Source organism: Lissotriton helveticus, chromosome 1_1, assembly GCF_964261635.1.
Source record: "Lissotriton helveticus chromosome 1_1, aLisHel1.1, whole genome shotgun sequence".
In the NCBI taxonomy this organism is placed as follows: Eukaryota; Metazoa; Chordata; class Amphibia; order Caudata; family Salamandridae; genus Lissotriton; species Lissotriton helveticus.
The window spans coordinates 1,138,423,440-1,138,445,413 of record NC_136057.1 but is presented as its reverse complement, the minus strand read 5'-3'; the positions used below and the strand labels follow the sequence as shown (position 1 = coordinate 1,138,445,413).

The 21,974-nt window shown below is 46.3% G+C and overlaps 1 protein-coding gene across 1 annotated transcript in view; it reads right to left on the bottom strand.

The window, feature by feature from the left end:
• LRRIQ1 (leucine rich repeats and IQ motif containing 1) overlaps nucleotides 1–21,974 on the bottom strand; it is a 1,358,071-nt gene that overhangs the window by 672,897 nt on the left and 663,200 nt on the right. The window contains exon 13 of the mRNA XM_078678880.1: nucleotides 17,288–17,381. Within this exon, the coding sequence (XP_078535006.1) occupies nucleotides 17,288–17,381 (94 nt within the window). The remainder of the gene's footprint in view (nucleotides 1–17,287; nucleotides 17,382–21,974) is intronic.

The following is a 21,974-nucleotide window of genomic DNA, read 5'->3' as shown; positions in this document are numbered from 1 at the left end:
GCCCCTAATCTGCTGATGGGGGAGTTCGTGTGGACAGGGGGGCCTTTGGGGTCCACTGGCCTTCCTGACCTCTACAGCCCTGGGCTGACTGAGGCAGGGTATAGAGAGGCAGTTTACCTGCTCCAGACTGGGTCCCACCTTGGAAGGGTCCACTGACATCAGGGGCTCTGCCAGGCTAGGCCTGACTACCTCTGGGGCAGTTCCTTCACAAGGGGTAGGGTCAGTTCCCTGAGGAGGCTGACTCTCACCTAATGTCTGGTGGGAGGGAGACTTTTCTTCCTCCCCAATGCTCTCTGTCTGAGTGGAGTGATCCATAGTTTCAGGCTTCACAACACTAAAATCCGTTTGAGTTTGGGCTGTGGCCATCACAGCCCCACCAACCTTTTCAGGAATGGACTCAGTTTGGGTTTGGGCTGTTACCACCACAGCCCTGTCAATCTGTCTAGGGAAGGAGTCTGCTGGAGATTGGGCTGAGACCAGCACAGCCCTACCAACCTTTTCAGGGAGGATCTCCTGAGCTGGGGCTGTGGCCATCACAGCTCCACTAACCTTTCCATGGAGATTTACCATTTTAGAATGGGTTTCTTGTTCTACCTCAGCCCAGGCTGAGATTTCCAGATCATTTCCCAGTAGACAATCTGCAGGCAAGTTTGTAGACACTGTCACTCTCTTGGGGCCAGTGACACCTCCCCAGCTGAGATTAACTACTGCCATGGGATGATCTTTCTGTACTCCATCAATGTTGGTTACCTGGTATGTGGCTCCAGGTAAAAGTTGCCTTGAGGGGACTAGACTCTCAGTCACCATAGTGATGCTAGCCCCTGTGTCTCTATAGGCCTCAACTTTCTGATCATTGATGAGGGGCTCCTGTCTGTACTTGCTCAAAGTATCGGCACAAGCAGTGAAGTTGGCAAACCCCATGCCATTTTCACAGACAAGAGTAGCTATGTTAGGGGACCTGGTTAGGCCAGAGTCCACCTGAGTTCCCAAAGTAAACCCAGCCAAATTCTTGGGGGCACTCCCACCACCTGGGACTACTACTAATAGTAACAGGAGGTTTGGGAGCATTACTTGGGGGAATGTTTTCCTTATTGCTGGCCCTGGGGCAACTGCGGTCAGTCTTCCAGTGGCCAGGCTGCTTACAGACATGGCAATAAGGTTTCTTTTGGTTAGAGGAAGTGTTTTGGGACCCACCCCCACCATTGGAGTTTTGGGGCCATGTGGAGGGCTTGTCTTTTGATTTATCCCCACCTTTCTCTTGAGGCTTGGTAGAATCTTTCTTCTGGTCACCACCCTGATTTTTAGGCCTAATCCTGGTTCTGACCCATTTGTCTGCCCTCTTACCCAATTCTTGTGGAGAGGTCAGATCTGAGTCCACCAGGTGCTGGTGTAGAAGCTGGTTTTGACAATTACTAAGGATCTGCTCCCTCATAATCAAATTATACAATCCTGTAAAGTCATGTACTTTGCTGCCCAATAACCAGCCCTCCAGAGCCTTAGTTGCACAATCTACAAAATTAGTCCAGTCCTGAGTCTGTCTTCTGGGTATCCCTGAACATCAACCTGTACTGTTCAGTGGTTAAGCCAAACCCATCAATCAGGGCACTCTTCAGGACAGTGTAATTGTTAGCATCCTCATAACTAACTGTGAGGAGCTTATCTCTACGTTTTTCTGAAAAGGAGAGCCACAAGATTGCTGCCCACTGACTTTGAGGTACCTGCTGTACTTTGCAAGCCCTCTCCAAAGCAGTCATCCATTTGTGGATGTCATCCCCATTTTTGTAGGGGGGGCACAATCTTACTCAGGTGTCTATTGTGTCTCCTCGACACAGGCGCCCTACGAACCCAGCAGCACAGCTGCGCAGGGTTATGTCTGTACAGACTACTGCCTTCGATTTACACAGTGGACAACAGAGCTCACAATTCAGATCGAGTCACGATTGCAGATGATGCAGTCCAGTAGTGAAAAGACATTGCTACCAGTGTGGCCCGCACAGACCAAAAATCATCGCTGGCTGTGCACACACTGGTTGCTTCTGGTGCCACTAGCTCAGTGCACCACATGTCATCACCAAGTAGCCTTATTAAGGCAGCATTCAGTAGACAAAAGACATTGCTACCAGTGCGGCCAGCATGCACCACGCATCATCGCAGGCTGCACACACGCTGATTGCTTCAGGTGCCACTAACTCAGTGCACCACAAATCATCACCAAGTAGCCTTATTAAGGCAGCATTCAGTAGACAAAAGACATTGCTACCAGTGCGGCCCACCCGGACCACGCATCACTGCAGGCTGCTCACACGCTGGTTGCTTCAGGTGCCACTAACTCAGCGAATCCACAAGTCCTCACCACGCAGCCTTATTAAGGCAGAATTCATTAGACAAAAGACATTGTTACCAGTGCAGCCCGCCCGGAACACGCATCATCCCTGGCTGTGCACACGCTGAGTGCTTCAGGTGCCACTAACTCTATGCAGCTCAAGTCAACGCCACTTTGCTGACCGCTGCCTCTGGCCTACACTGTGGTCAGCAGGGCTCACAATTCAAATTCAGTATTGATTAATTAATTTCAGAGTCCAGTAGGCAACTAACTATAATGTCCCTGAAACCTACATATTTCTACAATATATCCCATACATATTTCATCTTTTGTTCCATACGCCTACACTGTGGTCAGCAGGGACACCATTCAAATTCAGTCTTGATTTATTAATTGCAGAGAGAATTGTACTCTATGTCCGAAGATTTTGTTAACCGGAAGTGACAATAAACATTCCTCGATGTCTTTGCTGACTACTGCCTTCGATCTACACTGCGGACAACAGGGCTCACAATTTAGATCGAGTTGCGATTGTATATGATGCTGTCCAGTAGGCAACAGACATTGCTGCCAGTGTGGCTCTTCCGGACCACGCATCGTCGCTGGCTGTGCACACACTGAATGCTCCTGATGCCCCTACCTCAGTGCACCACAACTCATGGACCCTTTATGATAGAATCTTTTGTGTATGATTTCAGATCTGCTGCCCCTACCCCAGTGCACCACAAGTCATGGACCCTTTAAGATAGAATCTTGTGTGTATTATTTCACATCTAGTGCCCCTACCTTTGTGCAGCACAAGTCATAGACCCTTCATGATTGAATCTCTGTATGTGCTCCGATAATTACAGTTGAATTTGTTGCCAGAGCTAAACAATCCCTGAGGGCTGGCTTACACTCACCCCACACGCATCCAGGACAGACGTCACTGGACATGTGACCCTGGTGCCCTGGCCCGTACCTAGTTCCACTATCTATCTAACTGTGTCCGTGTGTTCATTATGTATGCATGATGCTGCCCCTGGGCCCTACCACATTACATAGTGCTGTGAACAGTGCACACAACCATGTTACCTCTGGCAGAAGGGAAAACTTTGGTTATGTAATTTTGTCTCGGTCATTGTACAAGTATATAGGTAGAGACGGGATCACTAGAGTACTGCAACGAGAGTGTATAGTGAATGTATAAGTGCTTCGGGATTGGCAGAGTGATTGGATAAGTACATATGTTGGCGGAGCCTAACCCCTGAGCACGAGCTTGGCTCTAATTGGCTGCCCTCTATGTGCCAAAAACTGAAATTTGGGATTTGCATGGCCCTGTATTGCTACAGCTGCAACACTCCACTGAATGTGCAATAAACATTCATATCCACACAGATATCTCATGTCCACGATCTTTCATGTGTGGAAGTATGGATGAATGTAGGGTCAGTGATTCCCCCTACCTTCCATTTTGGGTCACAGGGTGACACATTGGCGCTTGCGACCCACCTGGCGGCAACACTACAACAGACACCCGCGTCAGTTGATTCCTCATACAGCTCAGGACAGAACCACGCCCATAGCGTCATTGTTCACAGCCTCACGCAGAACTGGCATATGCCAGGCCAGCCCACTCCGCTTACGCTTACAGGGAGGAAGGACAACGCTACATGTCCCAGGTCTTCCCTGTAGTGATCTGCTGATCACAGGTCTAGTTGTCAGCATGCCGCAGCCACTCCCTCACTGCTGGTTTTCACCCACACCACACCCATGCAGCCTAGGTGTGACAGTACATGTGACCCTGCCAATAAAAAGGTCTGGGCGCACGTGCTCAAAGCCATTTCCATTGTCTCCCATGACTTGAAGTACACAGAGTTGGTGGTAGCCGAGGCACTTTGCCCAACAGGGGCCTCCCACCACGTGGCGATGACTTGAGTTCCACTAAGTTAGTGCCACCAGTGCTGAGCGGGTGTGCAGCCTGCAATGATGCGTGGCCTCGATACACCATCCTGGCAATCAAGACCGGATTTGAACTGGACCGCGTGTACGCCACGGATGAGGAGTTTGCTTCGGCACGTGGTGGTCCCTCTTCGACACACGTCGGTGGCGTAAGGTGAGCACAGAGGCTTGTTTGTGCAGTGGCGGGCAGTCACCTCTGGGCGGTGGGAGTGGATGGTGTACAGCAGCCTGGGTGCGCAGGGGCCGGCAGACAGCTCTGGGTGGTGGGAGTGGATGGGGTGTAGCAGCCTGGGTGCGCAGGGGCGGGACAGCGATTTAGGCGTGTGCAGTTGTACGTACTCTGCCATTACTGATTCTATACTATGTTTCAGATGAGTGAGCTTGAGAGCTGCACTATGTCCCGGCACGTGGTTAGAGACACACCGGCGGCGGAAAGGTGAGCAGTGAGGGTTTTGTCCACAGTGTCGGCACTCACTCTCCCTCTCCATCTCTTCCTTCCTCTCTCTCTCACTCTTTCTCTTCCTCTCTCTTCCTCTTTCTCTCTCTCTTCCTCTCTCTCTCTCTTTCTCTCTCTCTTCCTCTCGCTCTTTCTCTCTCTCTTCTTCTCTCTCACACTGTTTCTCTCTTCCTCTCTCTCTCACTCTTTCTCTCGCTCTTCCTCTCTCACACTCTTTCTCTCTTTCTCTTTCACTCTTTCTTTCTTTCTCTCTCTCTCTTTATCTCTCTCGCACTCTTTCTTTCTCTCTCGCTCTCCTTTGATGGGCGCATGACGCACAATCTTATTTTGCTTTTTGTCTTGCAGGCTGTGATTCACAAATTGTCGAGGGATGACACACCATGGCTGTACCTACTTTTATTTGTTGTTGGTTTGTTTAAATACAATGCTTCATATGTAAATCCATAGATGACTTTGATTCTTATTTGTCTAACCTCACATGCATCTTTTTTATTATAATTGTGCAACATAAGCCGATTTGTTACGTTCCAGATTTCAGAAGGTTGCTGTCACATTTGTTTGTCAGAGGAAGTTCAGGGGGGTTTGGCGGACACAGGGCTGGTGGCGGGGGTGTCGGGGCACTGTTGGGTGTCCGAGCTGCATGATCGTTGGCTCCATGGCATCTGTTGTCGTTGAGGTGTGGCTGTGGGCTGGGCTCCCTTTCATATTGCAGGTTGTAGTTCGACTTTTCACCAGGTCAGAGCAGGTGTAAACTTCTTGCTGCTAACGCACCTTATTGCCTGTTTTGTATTGTTTTCGCTGATCTTTCTGGTTGTTGATGAAGTTGCGAAGTGGTGCATTCGCTGCTTTTTGCACGGGAATGCCTACTCTGCATCTAGTTAGCAATATTTGCCGGGGTCATCCGTGACAATGCTTTTTGAGGCTACTATCGCTGGTAAACTGGTGATATGGGCTGTTTGCACCAGCTTGTGAATGGTACATTAAATTTATCATCATTTTGGCTGCGATAAAGTGCTGTTAACTCGGCAATGTGTCCTTGAGAATATGCCCCTCGGTGTTTTAAAGACCTGAGAAGTACTCAAGTGGCACACTGAGAGCCGCACACCCAGCACGTTCACACTAGGGGGGCTGTGCTGAGAGCTGCGCATCCTTCGTATTCACACCAGGGGGCCACGCCGCTGAGAGCCGCGCACCCTTCGCATTCACACTAGGGGGGGTAGCAACACCAAACTTTTTTGAAAAATAAAAAGGGTTCACTTTCATTCATTTAAATTCGCCTCGGGGACCCCATCCCAGAGGCATGCCCACATCTACATATTTTTGTCAAAAGGGAGGGAGGCCGCGTGGCCCCCTGCCAGGCCACTTCTGGCCCAGGAGACCCCATCCCCGGGGCCTGGCCTCTCTGTTCGTGACCGTGGGAGGAGCCCCAGTGCCCCCACGGTCCCGCCAGCTCCCCGCCTCTTGCGGAAGCCGGCACTCCTTTTGGGCAACGGGAGCTGCTAACATGCAGCTTCGCTTGCCCAAAAGCAATTTTCCTTTCCTTTATTGAAGTGAGAGGAGGCTTTCCTTCTCTCGCTTCAACGTAGCAAACCAGAGTTTGCTATCACAGGGTGGAAGCCATGTTCCCGCCCTGTAATAGCAAACAGCAATGTCCCGGGGCTGGACACCCTGGGACATTGCAGGACCCGGCCCTGGGCGGTGACGGTCCCCAGGGCCATCAAGAGCTCCACGCCCCGCGACCGCGCCCCTAGATATCAATATTTTTATTTTTTTATTTTCTCAGCAACCATTGAACGCATTTGCACCACCTTCCAAAAGGTCGCTTTATGAAGCAAGAACTACCTTTTTGCCGATTTTGGTGTAATTCCGAACAGCAGTTTGGGCTGTAGCCTTGGCTTAAGTTTCCTATGGGAAACTGATTTTTTGACTATTATTTTTTGAATTTCTCAGCAGCGACTGAACGGATTTACACCATAAAAAAAAAGGTAGTTTTCTGAACCAAGCTCTAACTTTTTGCCAAATTTGGTGTAATTCCGTTCAGCAGTTCGGGCTGTCGTCTTGGTTAAAGTTTCCTAAAGGAATTAACATTACGAAAACTCTTTTTGGGACCCTCCTTTTTTCTCAGCCCCCGCATCACGAATCACCCCAAACCTTCAGGATAGAAGCTGACCTGGATAGACCTTTGTTTTGGAAGAATTTCGCCAAGATTCCTCAAACGACGCCAAAGTTATTAGCAAATCAAAAAATGCTTTTCCTATGGAAACTAGGTTCTAACTATGACTGCCTACTGACGACTGATAGTAGGTAATATATAAACCTACATTGAACAGCGTAATACAGAACACAGGGAAACTCGAAGTCAATACAAGATGGCTATCTTTATCTTTTTGTAAAGACTGTCATTAGCCAATCTGCTAATGATTTGTCATCGCTATATACCTGGTATGTCCTGCGGTACTACTGCGGCCACAGATATACCTACATTAAAAACACTTAAAACTTGTGAAATACTTATCCTACTTACATGTAGTACCCGCACAGAACCATCTGCACACCATAATATATAAACCTTCCAAATTTAGTAAAAATTCGACTGACGGTTTTTGTGCTAGGCGAAATACAAAAGTTTTTGTAAAATGCCTTGGATTTTACACCAATTTTGGGATCCCCCTGTTTCTTTACACCCCTTGTCGAAACACAGCAAAACTTTCTGGAGTCCAAAAATGAAACAGGGGCACCAGGTCTACAAAGTTTCACGGACATTCGTGAAACGGGTGCAAAGTTTTTTCGGGACAAAAATCTAAAAAATCCCTATCTCAGGTCACCCTAACTATAACTACTACCATATGTACGTATATCCACTGAAAAAGAAAGTTTAAAGTAAAGTTAGTTATAGTTAGGCGAACGTTTCATCTTAATAACATTATAAACTTGAAAAAACTAAAAAATAAATTACGAGTTATAGTTATTGTTGTGTCCAGCCAATCAGAAAGAGAACTCATGTGGGACGTGTAGGAGTTTTCGGTCCCACAGGAGCGAGATGGCCAAGGGGAAAAGAGAACTTAATTTCTCAAAAAGTACGTCACAGACAGCAGTCACCTGTGTGACCCACGTGACAGACGTTCTCGGAGCAGAGCAGAGTGGAGCGGAGAATGCTGCTCTGTGCATCGAGCCAGGACCTGACCCGACCCGACCTGACCTGTTCAACCAGCGGGGGTTGTCAGGTGGCAGGTGGCAGGACAAGTGTAAAGGTGAAAGCCGAACGTGGGAACTCTGTGGGCTGCGGGACGGCAAGCGCATAATGGTGAGGCCGTCGGAAGCGGGCCTGGGATTGGTTCATTGCGTCCTGGAGACTGTTTGACTGCTGACTCATTAAATCTTTCAGCCCAGCCTGGCCCTCGCTAGCGCCACATCTCGGCGGTCGGAGGTCACGGCATCGGAGCACCGGAGCAATCTTAAGTGCAAGCGCGGCTGCCCTTTAGCGGGCGGCCGCACCAAGAGAGTGCCCTTGGTAGTTGCGGTGGCAACCCGATAGATCTGGTGCAGCCTGCAGCCCGCAACAGCCTTGCGAGCCCCACTTGCCATATTTTGCTACACTTGAACCCGAAAATGCCTGTACCTTGTACCCTGAAATCGCCTGAAGCTGTCCCAGCCACAGCACCCTCCCAGCAGCCACCCAGCATTCAGCACTTCGCATCCAACATCCAGAATCCACCATTCTACTGTTTCTAGCTCAGCTCAAGTTTTCAGCTTCGAGCCCACACCTCACAGCTTACAGTTCACTGCCTCAGCCAACAGCTCACAGCCAGTGGGTCACACCAATTTCTGGTGCCCTTCTCGCTCCCAGTCGTTCTTTTGTCTCAGACCACTCGAATGCACCTTGTCTACCCCAGTTTCTCCAATCTTCCTACGTTAAGCGCCCTCATAGCCAAATTCCCCAGGAAGGGCGGCTGCAGCCCCTCTCAGCAAGATTTTTTTTCTTTTCTTTTAAAGTATGAGATCGGGAAGGGTGAGGAAAGTACTAGCAAGGTCTGTGAAAAAAAAATGTAGGAGTAAAAACACCTCTGAGTCATTTGGAAGGATTGGTCGAATTTTCACAACCCCCGAACAATCACAACTACTGCTCACGAGTCTACATACTGGCCGTGACCCGGATTTAGAACCTGTCCCCAGCTCTTGCAGTCTTCAGTGCAAGACCGACCTTTCAAAGCACACCTACCATATTCCGCAGTTGACTGGATGGCTGCAGCGCAGGAACATCAGAGAACAGAGGCACTGAAACCGGGCACAACAGCCCCCCCAAGCCCAACTCCAACGATTAAACAATCTACATTAAGAGACTACTTCAGGAGCCTAGCACCATAGGCGCCCTCGAAGAGAAATCCCAGCACAGCAACTCCAACGATTAAACAATCTACATTAAGAGACTACTTCAGGAGCCTAGCACCATCGGCGCCCTCGAAGAGAAATCCCAGCACAGCAGACCCACCTCAGATTACCCAGCCAACAAAAACCATTGCATCTTCGAACCAAATTTTGATTCAGCCTATGATTCATGCAGTTGCTAATGAAGGTGAAAGTTCCTCTTTACAATATTCTACAGCAAAGACGTTCTCTCAAAGCACGGTCTCTGCAGAAGCCTCAGAAGGAAACCAACCGTCTCAGTCATCTGGACAGCCCTCTTTTGATCAAAATTCAGTTCAATTGGAACTGATTCTCTCCCAAGTCCCCTCTTTTAATGTTGCCAGTCCACCAATCGCTGACCCAGTCCAGAATTTAAGTCAGTGTTCCCCATTAACATCAAAATTGCCATCTGTAACTCTGCCCGACAGCCAAAAAAAGATCACTAGGGTTTTGACCCCTGAAGTTGTGTCTCATTTCCGCCTCCAATCTGACAATTCCAACTCGGAAAAGGCCCATCAAGGTGACCAAACCGACAATTCAAAGGGATTGGGTGAGAATGTTATTCTTTCCCCACTGGATTTCTCATTTTTCTCATCAGCTCCTCAAAAACCTGCCGTTCAGGCAAGCCCGTCCAGCGGCCTCAATGATCTCTGGTTTCAGTTATTGCAAACTCTCCAAACTTCGGCAGCAGCCCTAGCTTATCACTCGGACAAAATAGACGTGCAGGTGCACCTTTTGAACATGCTAGCGGTGTATACTGCAGGAATTGACAAAAAACTAGAGGCTCTCAATCAGCTCATTACGAAAGCCCAATCTCAAGTCCAACTGGTACAGTCGATGTGCTGCTGTTCCCCCATAATCGATTCCTTATCATCTCTACCACAATTTCTTTCCTCAGTACTAACAGAAATAAAGAAACTCCCATTGCCAGAGTCACCAGACCTCCCGCCCCCAGCTCCTAACACCGGCAAGGGGCCCACCACTATTAAAGACCAATTCTCATCCGCCTCCCTGCGCTCTATAGAACCTGTAGACAGCAAATCAACTCCCATCCATTTAGTTCCACAAAATAATAAACACAGGCTGTCAAAACGGGAAAGAAAAAGACTACGGAAGAGTCGGAACAAATATACAATTGAAACTAAAACCTTAAATGATAGTAGCCTCATCACTGCCAACTTAGTCCAAGCAAGTGTGCCGTTACATACCTCTGGAGTAAATCTGTCTTCGAGCTCTGCAGCAAAAAGCTCAACTCCCCAGAGAGACTGCTCACTCTCCCACACCAAGCAAGAGGGCACCTTCCAAGACCAACAGCCCCATTCACAGCACCTTGCGCAAGCAACACCTGGATTCAGTCGACCTCTACTAGCCGTGTCTAATCCTGTTACAGAACAACTGGGAACCAAATTTCCCACGACTTTCCCCTCAGGTTCAACAGAGGTGGGTAATCCCATCCACGTCCAATGTGCAGTTAAAGAACCCGTTTACCAGATTTTTTCAAACGCTTCAAGCGATCAACAGTTGGCGCCTATGATCAAAAGTCTTTCCACTTCATCCCCATCAACTAGAAACTGTGATCCGTCTTCCTTATTGGCAGTTGCATGTTCGATGAAGCAAGTTCCGGTTGTTAACCCAAAGAAATCAAAGCTTTTAAAGATCAACGAAGTTCCAGCTCAGCCTCCCTCTAACTCAGGCACCGTACTATCGCTAACTCCAGAGTATGATTCAAGAAGCCCCCACGACATTTTAAACCGAGGGAACATACTAAGACTGCTCAAATCATTTCCCGACTTGTGTTACCTACAGTTCCATCAACTGGTACTAATACGGGCAATACAACTGAATTAACGCTTGGGTCCTCAACAATTCGAGAACTAGTTCAGTCAAAAGCCAAACAATTCAAAAATTGGGGCATAACAATGTCAACGTTTAGCGCCCCTCTTTATCCATCAATTTTGGAAAATAACCAGACCCAAACCCAGCCCCCAAGTGGCAGCTCGGTCCCTTTTTCAGTATTAAAGTCAGCAAGAAGTCGCTCTCCTATAGCAACCCAGTAGTACCCAATAAACCAGCAAAACCCTGAAAATGTCGATTGGTCATGGCTCTCTGGAGCCCTAGTAAGGAGCCGGAATGACTGAAAAAACCCCAACCTCGGTCTGTCAATATGTTCCCGGAACATAAACGGCCTTGGTCACAAAATTCAATCAGCAGCCACCCTTGGTTTTCTAAGGGAACGCGATCTTATTCTACTGCAGGGAACCTGGGCAACAGACCGCATTCCTATTGATGGCTACCTTGAATTTGCATCTCTCGCAACACGACAATCCAAATTTGGAAGGCCAAGTGGCGGCTAGGCGATTTACATGTCAACTAAACTTTCCCTGTCCATTAAGCAGCTAAAATTTGAGGAAAACGGACTCTCCGGAATCCTTTTGGGCAATTATGAGATCAACAGCCAGCTCCTCCTTCTGAACGTTTACATATCCCCAGGTAGCATGGAGAAAAAATTAAAACTGGATTGCCTGGCCAATACCGCCTGCAACTTGCTCAGTGAATATGGCAGTATACCAAGCATAATTACAGGAGATTTTAACACCAACCTTCACTGTAATTTCCTCGATGAACCAAAATCAGCCCTCTCTATGGCTCCATTACATCTTGCAACAAAGTCAACTCCTGTAGGAAACAGACCATCAAAACTGGGGGAGTATGCAGTTATCCAGTTAGACAGCGTAGGCTATACCCTACTGAATGGTCGCTTCCCCACGAACACTCCTCCAGCCTGGACCCGAACCGATGGCCGAATCTTCTCCTTTCTGGATTTTTCCCTAGGTAGCATGGAACTTCTTCCTTTTATTAAGAGCTTTCGTATTGCACCACAAGGCGAGAGCGATCACCGGCCGCAGATTATAACAATTCATGCCAACATCCCGCGCCACCAGGAGCTTGTGCATACACACGCAGACTGCTACACGGAGAATTTAAAAAAGATGAAATGGTCAGACAACGCGGCACCCTTTGTAATTGAAAAATGTAGAACATTGTTAACCCAACCACTCGCCACTGATTTCTCGCCTGTCTGCACCTGGGCAAGCTTTATTAACCAACTATTAGAAACAGTCCCACTTAAGAGGGGCACTGACCACTTCGAATTTCGACCACACACTTCAACAGCTACAAAAAAGCTAAAACTATGCAGAAATCGTGCCCTTCGGAAATGCAGGAAGAGCCCAGGTAACAAAACCGCTTTTAAAGACTACAAGCAAGCTCAAGCAGCTTTCAAGTTCGCAGCACAAAGGGAAAAACAAGCAGCCACGGATCAATTCTGGGTGAAGCTCCTCAATGAAAGCAAAAATCCAAACTCAAAGAAATTCTGGAGCCTTGTACATAGGGGTCAGCTTGGTCGATGCGGCTATGGTAGTGCAACCATCAGCGCGGAGGAATGGTCCCTCTATCTATCATCTCATTTCATGAGTAAGGATAAGGAAGCCGACTGCCCCACCCCTTCTAGCACTCCTAACGCAAAGGTGCTAGCCTTGGAAGCTACGAAACCAACACGGCCGGGCCCCAGCTCTTCATTTATAAGTTTATCACCGGCACCCATAAATGCGGTTTGTGTGAATAACATCGTTTCCCTCTCAGAGACGTCTGCGACCTCGGAAGAACTAAATCACAAGATTCTATGTTTAATTAAGAAAGCTAGAGCCGGTGGTGCACCCGGACCAAATGGTCTCCCCAGGCCCTGTTTAAATCGGAAGCTGAATTCTGGTCAGTTCATCTGACCCCCCTGTTTTCTTATTGAAGGTTAAACAACACTGTCCCCAAGTCCTGGAGAGGTGCTATCATTCATCCCATTTATAAGGGTGGGAAGAGAAAGGACCCCAGCAACTACCGAATGATAGCACTTTTAGACGTCGAGCCTAAATACTACGCCAGCATTCTGTTGGACGAGCTACAGGTCTGGACCAAGGAAACAAGGCGCCTCCCCTTCAATCAGACTGGGTTCGTGGCCAACTCTGGTACAACAACTAACCTACTAACCCTATCCGTTTTGATAGAGAAAGCGTCAGTCCAACAAATCCAACTGCACTGCTGCTTTGTAGATTTTAAAGCGGCTTTCGATCGAGTGCCCCGGGACCTACTGTGGCAAAAATTAAAGTTGTGGGGCGCACCCCGGTCTCTGCTACTTGCGATAGCTCATCTCCATTGCAAAACATGGATTAAAATCAAGCTGGGCGAAGGCTCTCATGTCTCTAGGAAGATTGAGACGAGAAGCGGGGTAAAACAAGGCTGCGTGCTGGCACCTCTCCTTTTTAACTTATTCATATCGGATCTCTCATAAATTCTCGACAGCGTCAACAGCCACCCGCCCCAACTAGATGTGGTACGTATTTCTAACCTTTTATACGTCAACGATCTGGTGTTGCTTAGTCACACGAAAGTAGGCCTACAGAGGCTACTTGATGAACTGCTCCCCTACACTAAAAGCAACTTCCTAGAGTTGAATCTGTCAAAAACAAAAACAATCTCCTTTGGGAAGCAAAAGAAAAGGTGCGGTGGGTGGTATTTCAACAAGGTAAAAATAGACTCAACAACTCACTATAAATACCTGGGAATATTTCTTGACTCTAGAAGTTCTTTTGTCAAACAGAAAGAAGTACTGAGGACCAAAGCTCTGGCTTTAGAGGTTGTCGCCACAAAACTATCCAAAAAACTACTTGGCCCCAGCTTAATCCCATTGTTGAAGGTGTTGAACGCCAAGATAACCAATTCATTAACGTATGGTCAAGAGATCATGATGGGCACCACAAATACCCTCTTAAATAAATTAATAAAAACATTTTTTAAACGTGCATTTCATCTGCCAAAGTCAGCATCACCTGCACAAGTTCGCCTTGAATTAGGTATACTCGACCTCCACGGGACAGAGGCTGGGGCATTAATAAAGTTTTGAAATCGACTGCGCATGCCCGGGAGGGCTCTTTGGATGCCAGACTTTGGCAAGAAATTCAGAAAAGTCAAGCCAGTAACAAATATCGGCTCCACTTGGACCATAGTTTACAACAATTCGGTGTTGAGGAATTCTGGGGAACAAATCCCTCACAGTCGGCATTAAAAGTAGTCATTAAGAAGAGTGTCAGGCTGTGGTCCTTCCATTCAGACAGGGCAATACTGTCAAAAAGGAAACACGCCTGGGCAGTGATCACAAATTTTAAACCTGGGGTTGTACCCCCCCCCCATTTATCAAGCACATTTGCACTTTTTTTTAAAAGAAAGTTTTTGGCCCTAAGGATGGGTGAATGGCCTTTTTTAATGAATCTGCCAGAAAGGCGCAGACCAGATTACTACACGCACTGTAGGCTGTGTGGCTACCACAGCGAAGAACTGGAACACATAGTTTGTCTATGTCCCGCATTGCTCAACGTCAGACGTTTTCTACTGCGTGAAGAATGGAACAGGCTCGGAATTCGATCATGCCGCCAATCCATAATAGCAGCTCTAAACTCGAGCAATACGAAGCTGAACATCGGATTAACAAAACTTGTAACAAAGGCGCTAAAACAGTTGGAAGCCATTAATGTTTCAAACCACTCCCTTTTACGGCAGAGTGGCACTCCATCTCTGGGGTCAGCATCTGTTCTCTAACTATCAAAAACCTGCCGACCCTAAGCTGGCCCTCTGTTGGAACATTAACCGCCAAGAAGGTCTCCAAGGTTCCAAAGTACAATGCAAATTTTGGACTTCTGTGTAATTTTATATACTGTTTTTTTCTTTTAAAGAATATGCTGCAACTGTTTTGTATTGCAAAGTGCGTAAAAAGAGAAACAACTCATTTCATTACAATAACATCATTGTGTAGATCTATCAAAATTTGCATTATTGATGTGTATGTGAATGTTTAAGTGTATACAAAGAATTATTCAACATTTTAAAACGCTCGTTGGTTAAAAAAAATGAAAAACCCATATTTCCTTAAGACAGACGTCGAATTCTACTTTTTATGCTTTCAGTACCGTGCGAGTTCACTAACGGATTTGAGAAGAGGAAGACTTTTACAAATAAGGGTTATAAGTCCGGCATATGATTTTTTTCAGTTCGGGTGCTGGCTAAGGGGGTTTTGGGCTATATTTACTGATTTCATGAAACGTACTAATCTGCAGGCTAGTTGAATGTCTCCCTCCGCAAAGCATGGCAACAATGCCTGACGGCGGGTTCGCAGACGTCTTTTGTTCCAAAGCTGTGTTAGTTGTAGCCTTGGTTCATTCTCAAGGGATTTACAACTGCATAGTAAGTGCAAGACATCCTCTTTTAAGTCCCCACAAAGTCTGCAGTTTGTGGTGGATTCCGAACGTGTCTATGGGGGGGAGATGTTCTTTTGCTGGAATTACTTAGCTGTAAGAAGGATTCCTTTGCTGCCCGTGAGAATCCTGTGCCTAAGTATGCCTGCGGTAGAGACCTGGTGTAGCTCTGGATCACGAACCACCCATGGGCCCTACTGGTGAGTGCGGATTTATCCTCTTCCAGGGATAGTATCTTCACAGTTTTATTTACGAGCCGCTTAAAGCATTTAGGAGTACTGTTTGCTTCCCAGAGATCTTTTAGCACAAGTATATTTATTGATGTTTGAAGATAGACCATTGCAGGGCAGGCCTGCATCCTTTCCAGCTCTTTCCATAGGTAAGTGTTCAAGGTACCTGTCTCAGCTCCCTTTATTTTGTGCCAGCATTTGACGTAGGCACCCTTACGTGCAATTTGTTGTTTATTGAAGCCAAACTCCAGTCTTAGTTGCGCTGGCGAAGTATACGATGGGAGACTGAAAAGTATTTGCATTGTTTTGGACACTACTTTATCTAAGGTGGATTCATCTCTCCCTCTCATGCTTTCGCTGCCGTAAGTTATCGATGGCAGTAATTTTGCTTGTAACATGTCTAGCAGAGGGATTAGGTTTGGGCCTGCTATTTTGTTCTTGATGCTCTTTAATGCGACAGCCAATGATATCCCTCTATTTCTGATCGCCTTCTTTTGTTGTTTGACTGAGCCTTTCATATCGAAGATTATACCCAAGTATTTGTAATCTTTACCTATCTATAGTTCTGCATCATGACTGTGCCCCCATGGTTTTTCAGTTCCTAATAAAATTATAATTTTGGATTCACAACATCTCAGTTCCAGTTCTCTATTGACTTTTCAGGAGTGTCCTTAAATATGTTTTATGCTATAATATTGCAGGCTATTTATATTTCCTTAATGCACCTCCCAAAAATGTTTGGCCTTTGGATATGTTCTGTCTTAATGTTTGATGGCCTCATGTGTGGTAGAATCTGAGTCTTAACCTTGTTCACTGTACTTCCAACACATCGCATTTTGACACCACTTTCAAGGATGTAAAAAACAAAGTCAGTTTCACATGGATTCTTTCCTTAATCATACACGTTCCAACTTCAAAAGTAAAAGACAAACAATTGATGGACGGAATGCAGAACAAATCAAAATAGTCACCCCCAGTCAAGACATCTGGGTTACCCTGGCTGATGAGGGGTGAAACCCCAAAACAGGTCCTAGGCTGCTTGGTTCCAGTGAGGGCTGGACTGGCTACCGGGCAGTTTGGGATGCTGCTGAGCTGGGGGCTGATTTCGTTTATGGAGACCTGCGTGTGCTAAACGAAATTTGTTTTGCTTTAATTATTTCGAAGCATATGCAGGTCTCCATGAACGAAATGCGTCATGAACGATTTGACTCCCATTATGATACAACTGTATTTCATTGTATCATTTTTGTTACTTATTCAATTTGTGTGGTTTTCATTATTTGGTCATTACTTTGACTATGCTTACATGTATAGCAACGTGTTGATCTTCTTTTACTTAAATCAACTAGCTCATCTTTATTGAAACTGTGATATTTGTGTTGTAATGTACCTCGACTCGATCTTCACTTTACCGTCTTGGACCTAGTCCTGGACCGCTCATCCGAGGAGAGTAAAAGAAGCATGCGTTGCCAAGTTTCTGTCAGAGTCTGAGAACCCAGTTGGCTGGTTGGCGAGAAATATGTGCAATGCCATTCATGATAAAGCTAAGTTGTCGCTGCGACTTAAGGATTGGGGAAACGCCTGACCAAAGCACTTCTTCATTAACTGTATGAGATACAAGTTTTTTTCTTACTTCCAGTCTGCGTCTTGTAGAAGAGGATTCCCATTCAGTGATAATTCACGCAAATTCTCACACCCATCAATCCATCGAAGGACACTTTGAAGGTCTGTAGGAGGCAAAAAAGAATTAGCTGTAGATCTTTTTTCTGTTGTGGTGTCAAAATACTGTACGTATAAAGATACTATCTTAGATATGAGACACATTTCGTAGAGTTTATTTGTGTTTTAAACAATTTTTATTATTTTTAATAAAGAACAGAAGGATTATATAATTGTTCCCTATTTGAAGGCAGACATCGTAAAGGAGGACAATTCAAATCGCAGGAGGTTAAGGCACATCCACATTCCAGACCTCTAATTAAACCTTTCCACAATAGGATAGCAGAAGGGCAGAGAGACAGATATTTTTATAGATTCTAGATGCATGCCACACACAGTAATATCATTAATATCCTCTGTATATTTTGGAGATCCCCCAATTTTGCCAAAACTTTCCTGAACACCCAATACCTTCATACAAATATCTTTCCACCCCTATGCACCAGTCGAACAAGTTACCTGCCTTCGGTAACACTTTTGCTGGTGTATACAGTATCTGCCTGTGGATTCCTCACATTTTTATTCCTCACCTTTTCAATTATCCCTTATGCAGCATTCAACTGAAACCTTTCTCCATAGCTCACCCACGTAGATGAGGACATCACAGTGGAAGGCATTGCACATGACTCTGTGTGACATCATTGGAGCCATAAGAAGACCTTGTCGGCGTGATGACGTCAGTTCCACCCATTTTTTGCATGCCTTCGAGGCGAACGGGTGAACCGACAACATTTTTACAAGTTTACAAAACAAAAAAGAAACTGAGAATTCTAAAACATAGACATTTCCTAGTGGCAACTATCACATCATTTCAAATATTCCTAAAAAAAATACATGAATTACATGTCAATTATTTTTCGGTATAAACAGGCAGGCAATGGGGAGGCAGGTGGGTCAGTGAGGAATCCAAAGGCAGATAATGTATCAACCAGAAAAAGCATTACCAAAGGTAAGCAACTTATTCTTCTGATGGATACATCTGCCTGGGGATTCCTCACCCTTTGAATTGAATGCCCAAGCAGTTCGGCTGTCAGAGGAGGGTGTCTGTCTACTTATACCAAAAAATCTTGCAGCAAAAAATGTGCAAAGTGGCCGTCGCTCCTCACCCCTGAGTGTGGAGGGAGGCCCAAGTTGCCACCTTGCAGATATCTACAACAGAGACACCTCTAGCTAAAGCCGAAGAAGAAGACTTAGCTCTGGTGCCATAAGCTTGAATACCTTCAGGAGACTCCTTCTTGGCCAAGGTATAGCAGATCTTGATGCAGAGAATGATCCACCTGGACAGCATTCTCTTTTGAACAGCCTTGTCCTTCATCTTGCCCATATATCCAATGAAGAGTTGGTCGTCCAAACTGAAGTCCTTAGTCCTGGCCTGGTAGAAGCTGACTGCCCTCTTAGGGTCCAGGTGGTGAAGTCTCTCCTCCTCCTTAGAAGGATGAGGGGGAGGATAGAAAGTGGGTAAAGTGATAGATTGCCCTATGTGGAAGTGAGTGACCACCTTAGGCAGGAAAGCAGCTCTGATCCTAAGAAACATCTTATTCACATGAAATGAGGTAAATGGGGGCTTGGAGCTAAGGGCCTGCAGCTAACTAACCCTCCAGGGCAGAAGTGATTGCAATCAGAAATATAGTCTTAAACGATCGCAATCCCAAGGGACAACTATGAAGTGGTTCAAAGAGAGATGTCATCAAGAAAGTAAGAACTACATTCAAATCCCACAGAGTCATGAAAATAGGTGTGGGAGGTAACGTATTGGTGAGAACCTTAATGAGCCTCATGACTATGAGAGATTTAAATAAAGAGGGTTGGTCTGGTACGCAGAGAAAAGTCGACAAGGCAGACAAGTAGCCTTTAACCGTAGCTAGTGCACAACCCTGCTGTGCTAAGGAAAGTGAGAAACTGAGAATATCAGATAAATGGGCTCGTAAGAGATCAGCGGATTGCTCTCCACACCATTTTACAAACTTGTTCCCCTACCAGAATAGACAGATTTGGTGGAGTGTCTTCTGGCCGATAAAATAACATCCACCTCATCCGGCGGGAGAGAGAAAGAATTCAGGTTGCCCCGTTCAATCTCCAGGCATGAAGGTGCAGCCTCTGGAGGTTGGGGTGTAGAACCTGCCCCTGTGACTGCGAGAGGAGGTCTGCCCTGAGAGGGAGACAGAGAGGAGGGTGCAATAAGAGGTAAAGGAGGTCTGTGTACCACACACTTCATGGCCAATCAGGAGCGATCAATATGACTTGGGCCGGTCTTGGCGAACCTTCCTCAGAACTCGAGGAATCAAACGCATAAAGATGCTCTGAGCCCCAATCTAACAGAAATGCGTCCCCCAAAGCTCCCCGCATTGGATACTGGAGACTTTAGAACGACGGGCAGTGTGCGTTCTCCTGAGAGGCAAACAGGTCCAACAGAGAAAACCCCCACATTCTGAAAACGTGATGGACCACCCTGCATGGAGACGCAACTTGTTATCGGCTGAGTATTGCCAAATGAGACAGTCCGCACACACATTCAGCAATCTAGGCAGATGATTCGCAACTACACAAATCTGATAATCCTGAGCCCAGGACCAGAGTCGCAGAGCCTCTCTGCAGGGACGATACAACCCTACACGTCCCTGTTTGTTTACGTACCACATCGTGGTAGTGTTGTTCGTCAGGACCTGAACTGACTGACGGCGAAGGCAGGGAAGAAAGGCCTTGAGTGTCAAACATATCACCCTCAATCCTAGAAGATTGATGTGAAGCAACCTTTTCTCTGGAGACCAAAGGCCCTTGGCCTCCAGATGCCCCAGAGGAGCACCCGACCCTAGAGTGGAGGCATCCGTTATCACTGTGGCCACCGAATAAGGAGGTTGAAATGGCTTTCCTTGAGACAGGTCTCTGGAGATTCTGATCACCCCCCTGACATCTCCGTGTGTTGAAACCACTGCCTGTGGAGGCGCCACTGAAGTGCCCTCATGTGCCAGGGTGCATGGTTGACCAACAGTATGCACAAAGCAAACAGACCGAGCAGGCATAGGACCTTCAGCACTGTAACAGCAGCTCCATCTTGAAAAATTGGAATCACAGCCCTGATGTCTAGAATTCTATGAGGCAGGAGGAAAGCACGACTCACAGTAGTGCTCAGTACTGCCCCTATGAACAGGGTGCACTGAGAGGGCACCAGGTGAGGTTTGGGTACATTTATCGAAAAACCCAAGTCAAACAACAGCTGTGTCGTTACTTGCAGATGACGCAGTTACATCTCTGGTGACTTTGCTTGCTCGTCCAGAAAGGGAAAAAGAAAACAAGTTACTTATTTGTAACTTGAGTTATCCAGTATTGGTATCTTTCATAGATTCACATGCCTGAATCATTCCCCGTCGCTGAGTCGGGAGTCCCACGGTATATGAAAAAGCAGTGCCAAAAGTAAATTACAGTAGTAGGCCCTATGAGAAAGGCCTGAGGCCTAGATTGTAGTAGCCAATCTACCTCATTATGCTAAAAAAAAACAAAGTCGTTGTTCCAACCAATCAGCTCACAGCACCCTCTAGAACCGTCTCTGCAGAGCCAGTTCGCCTCAGATTTTCGTTGGCACAAGTGGGAATGAGTATCCCAAAAATTAGAGAACTGACTCTCCGGGGAGGAGAGTGGGTGCATGTGAATCGATGAAAGATACCAATACTGGATAACTGAAGTTACAGGTAAGTAACTTGTTTTCTTATCCAGTATTGGGGTATCTTTCATAGATTCACATGCCTGAATCAGAATAGCAAGCAGTATGCCAGACAAAAGTCGGTTACGGGTGGTGGGAGACTTATTGCGATACACTCGCATAAATACATGTTTAACAACCAACAATTGCGAAGTAAATACATTACTAATGAAAAACATGACTAAATGCCATAGAGCAGTCATATAATAATAAACAGGAAAAGTAATATCACTACAAAAGAAGCAAGTTATCTGCAATACATGTACATCTTTAACCTTTACAGAAATATTGAAAGGCATAGACTCATGATAAGATGAATAAAACATTGGTTACCTGAATTTGTTCTTATTGAAACAGGTGACGTAAAACCGTTTGACCAACTGCCGCATCATGTTGATTTGCTGATTGCAGGCAGTAATGTCTTGTAAACGGGTGGACATTCTTCCATGACGCAGCATGGCAGATATTCTCTAGCATCACTCCTGCAAACAATGCTGCTACAGATCTTGTAGAATGTGACCTGACAGTTCTTTGTAATGGGCGGTTGGATTTGACGTGGCAAAAATGGATCGCGGAGGCTATCCACCTGGAAATTGTGGCTTTAGTGACCGCTTTCCCCAGTGTAGCTTGGCCATAAGCCACGAACAACTGATCTGATTTCCTGAAGCTTTTTGTTCTTTGAAGATAAAACTTCAAGCATCGTTTAATGTCCAAAGAATGCAGTGTTCTTTCCGCCGGAGTTGTCAGATTTGGGAAGGCACTTTGGGTATGAAAGTTGGATTCGTTCGAAGAGTGACATACTCTTGAGAGAAATGTAAGACAGGTTCCTTAATAGTGAAAGCCTGAATTTCTCCCACTCTTCTGGCAGAAGTTAGGGCTAAAAGTAAAGCGACCTTCCATGTCA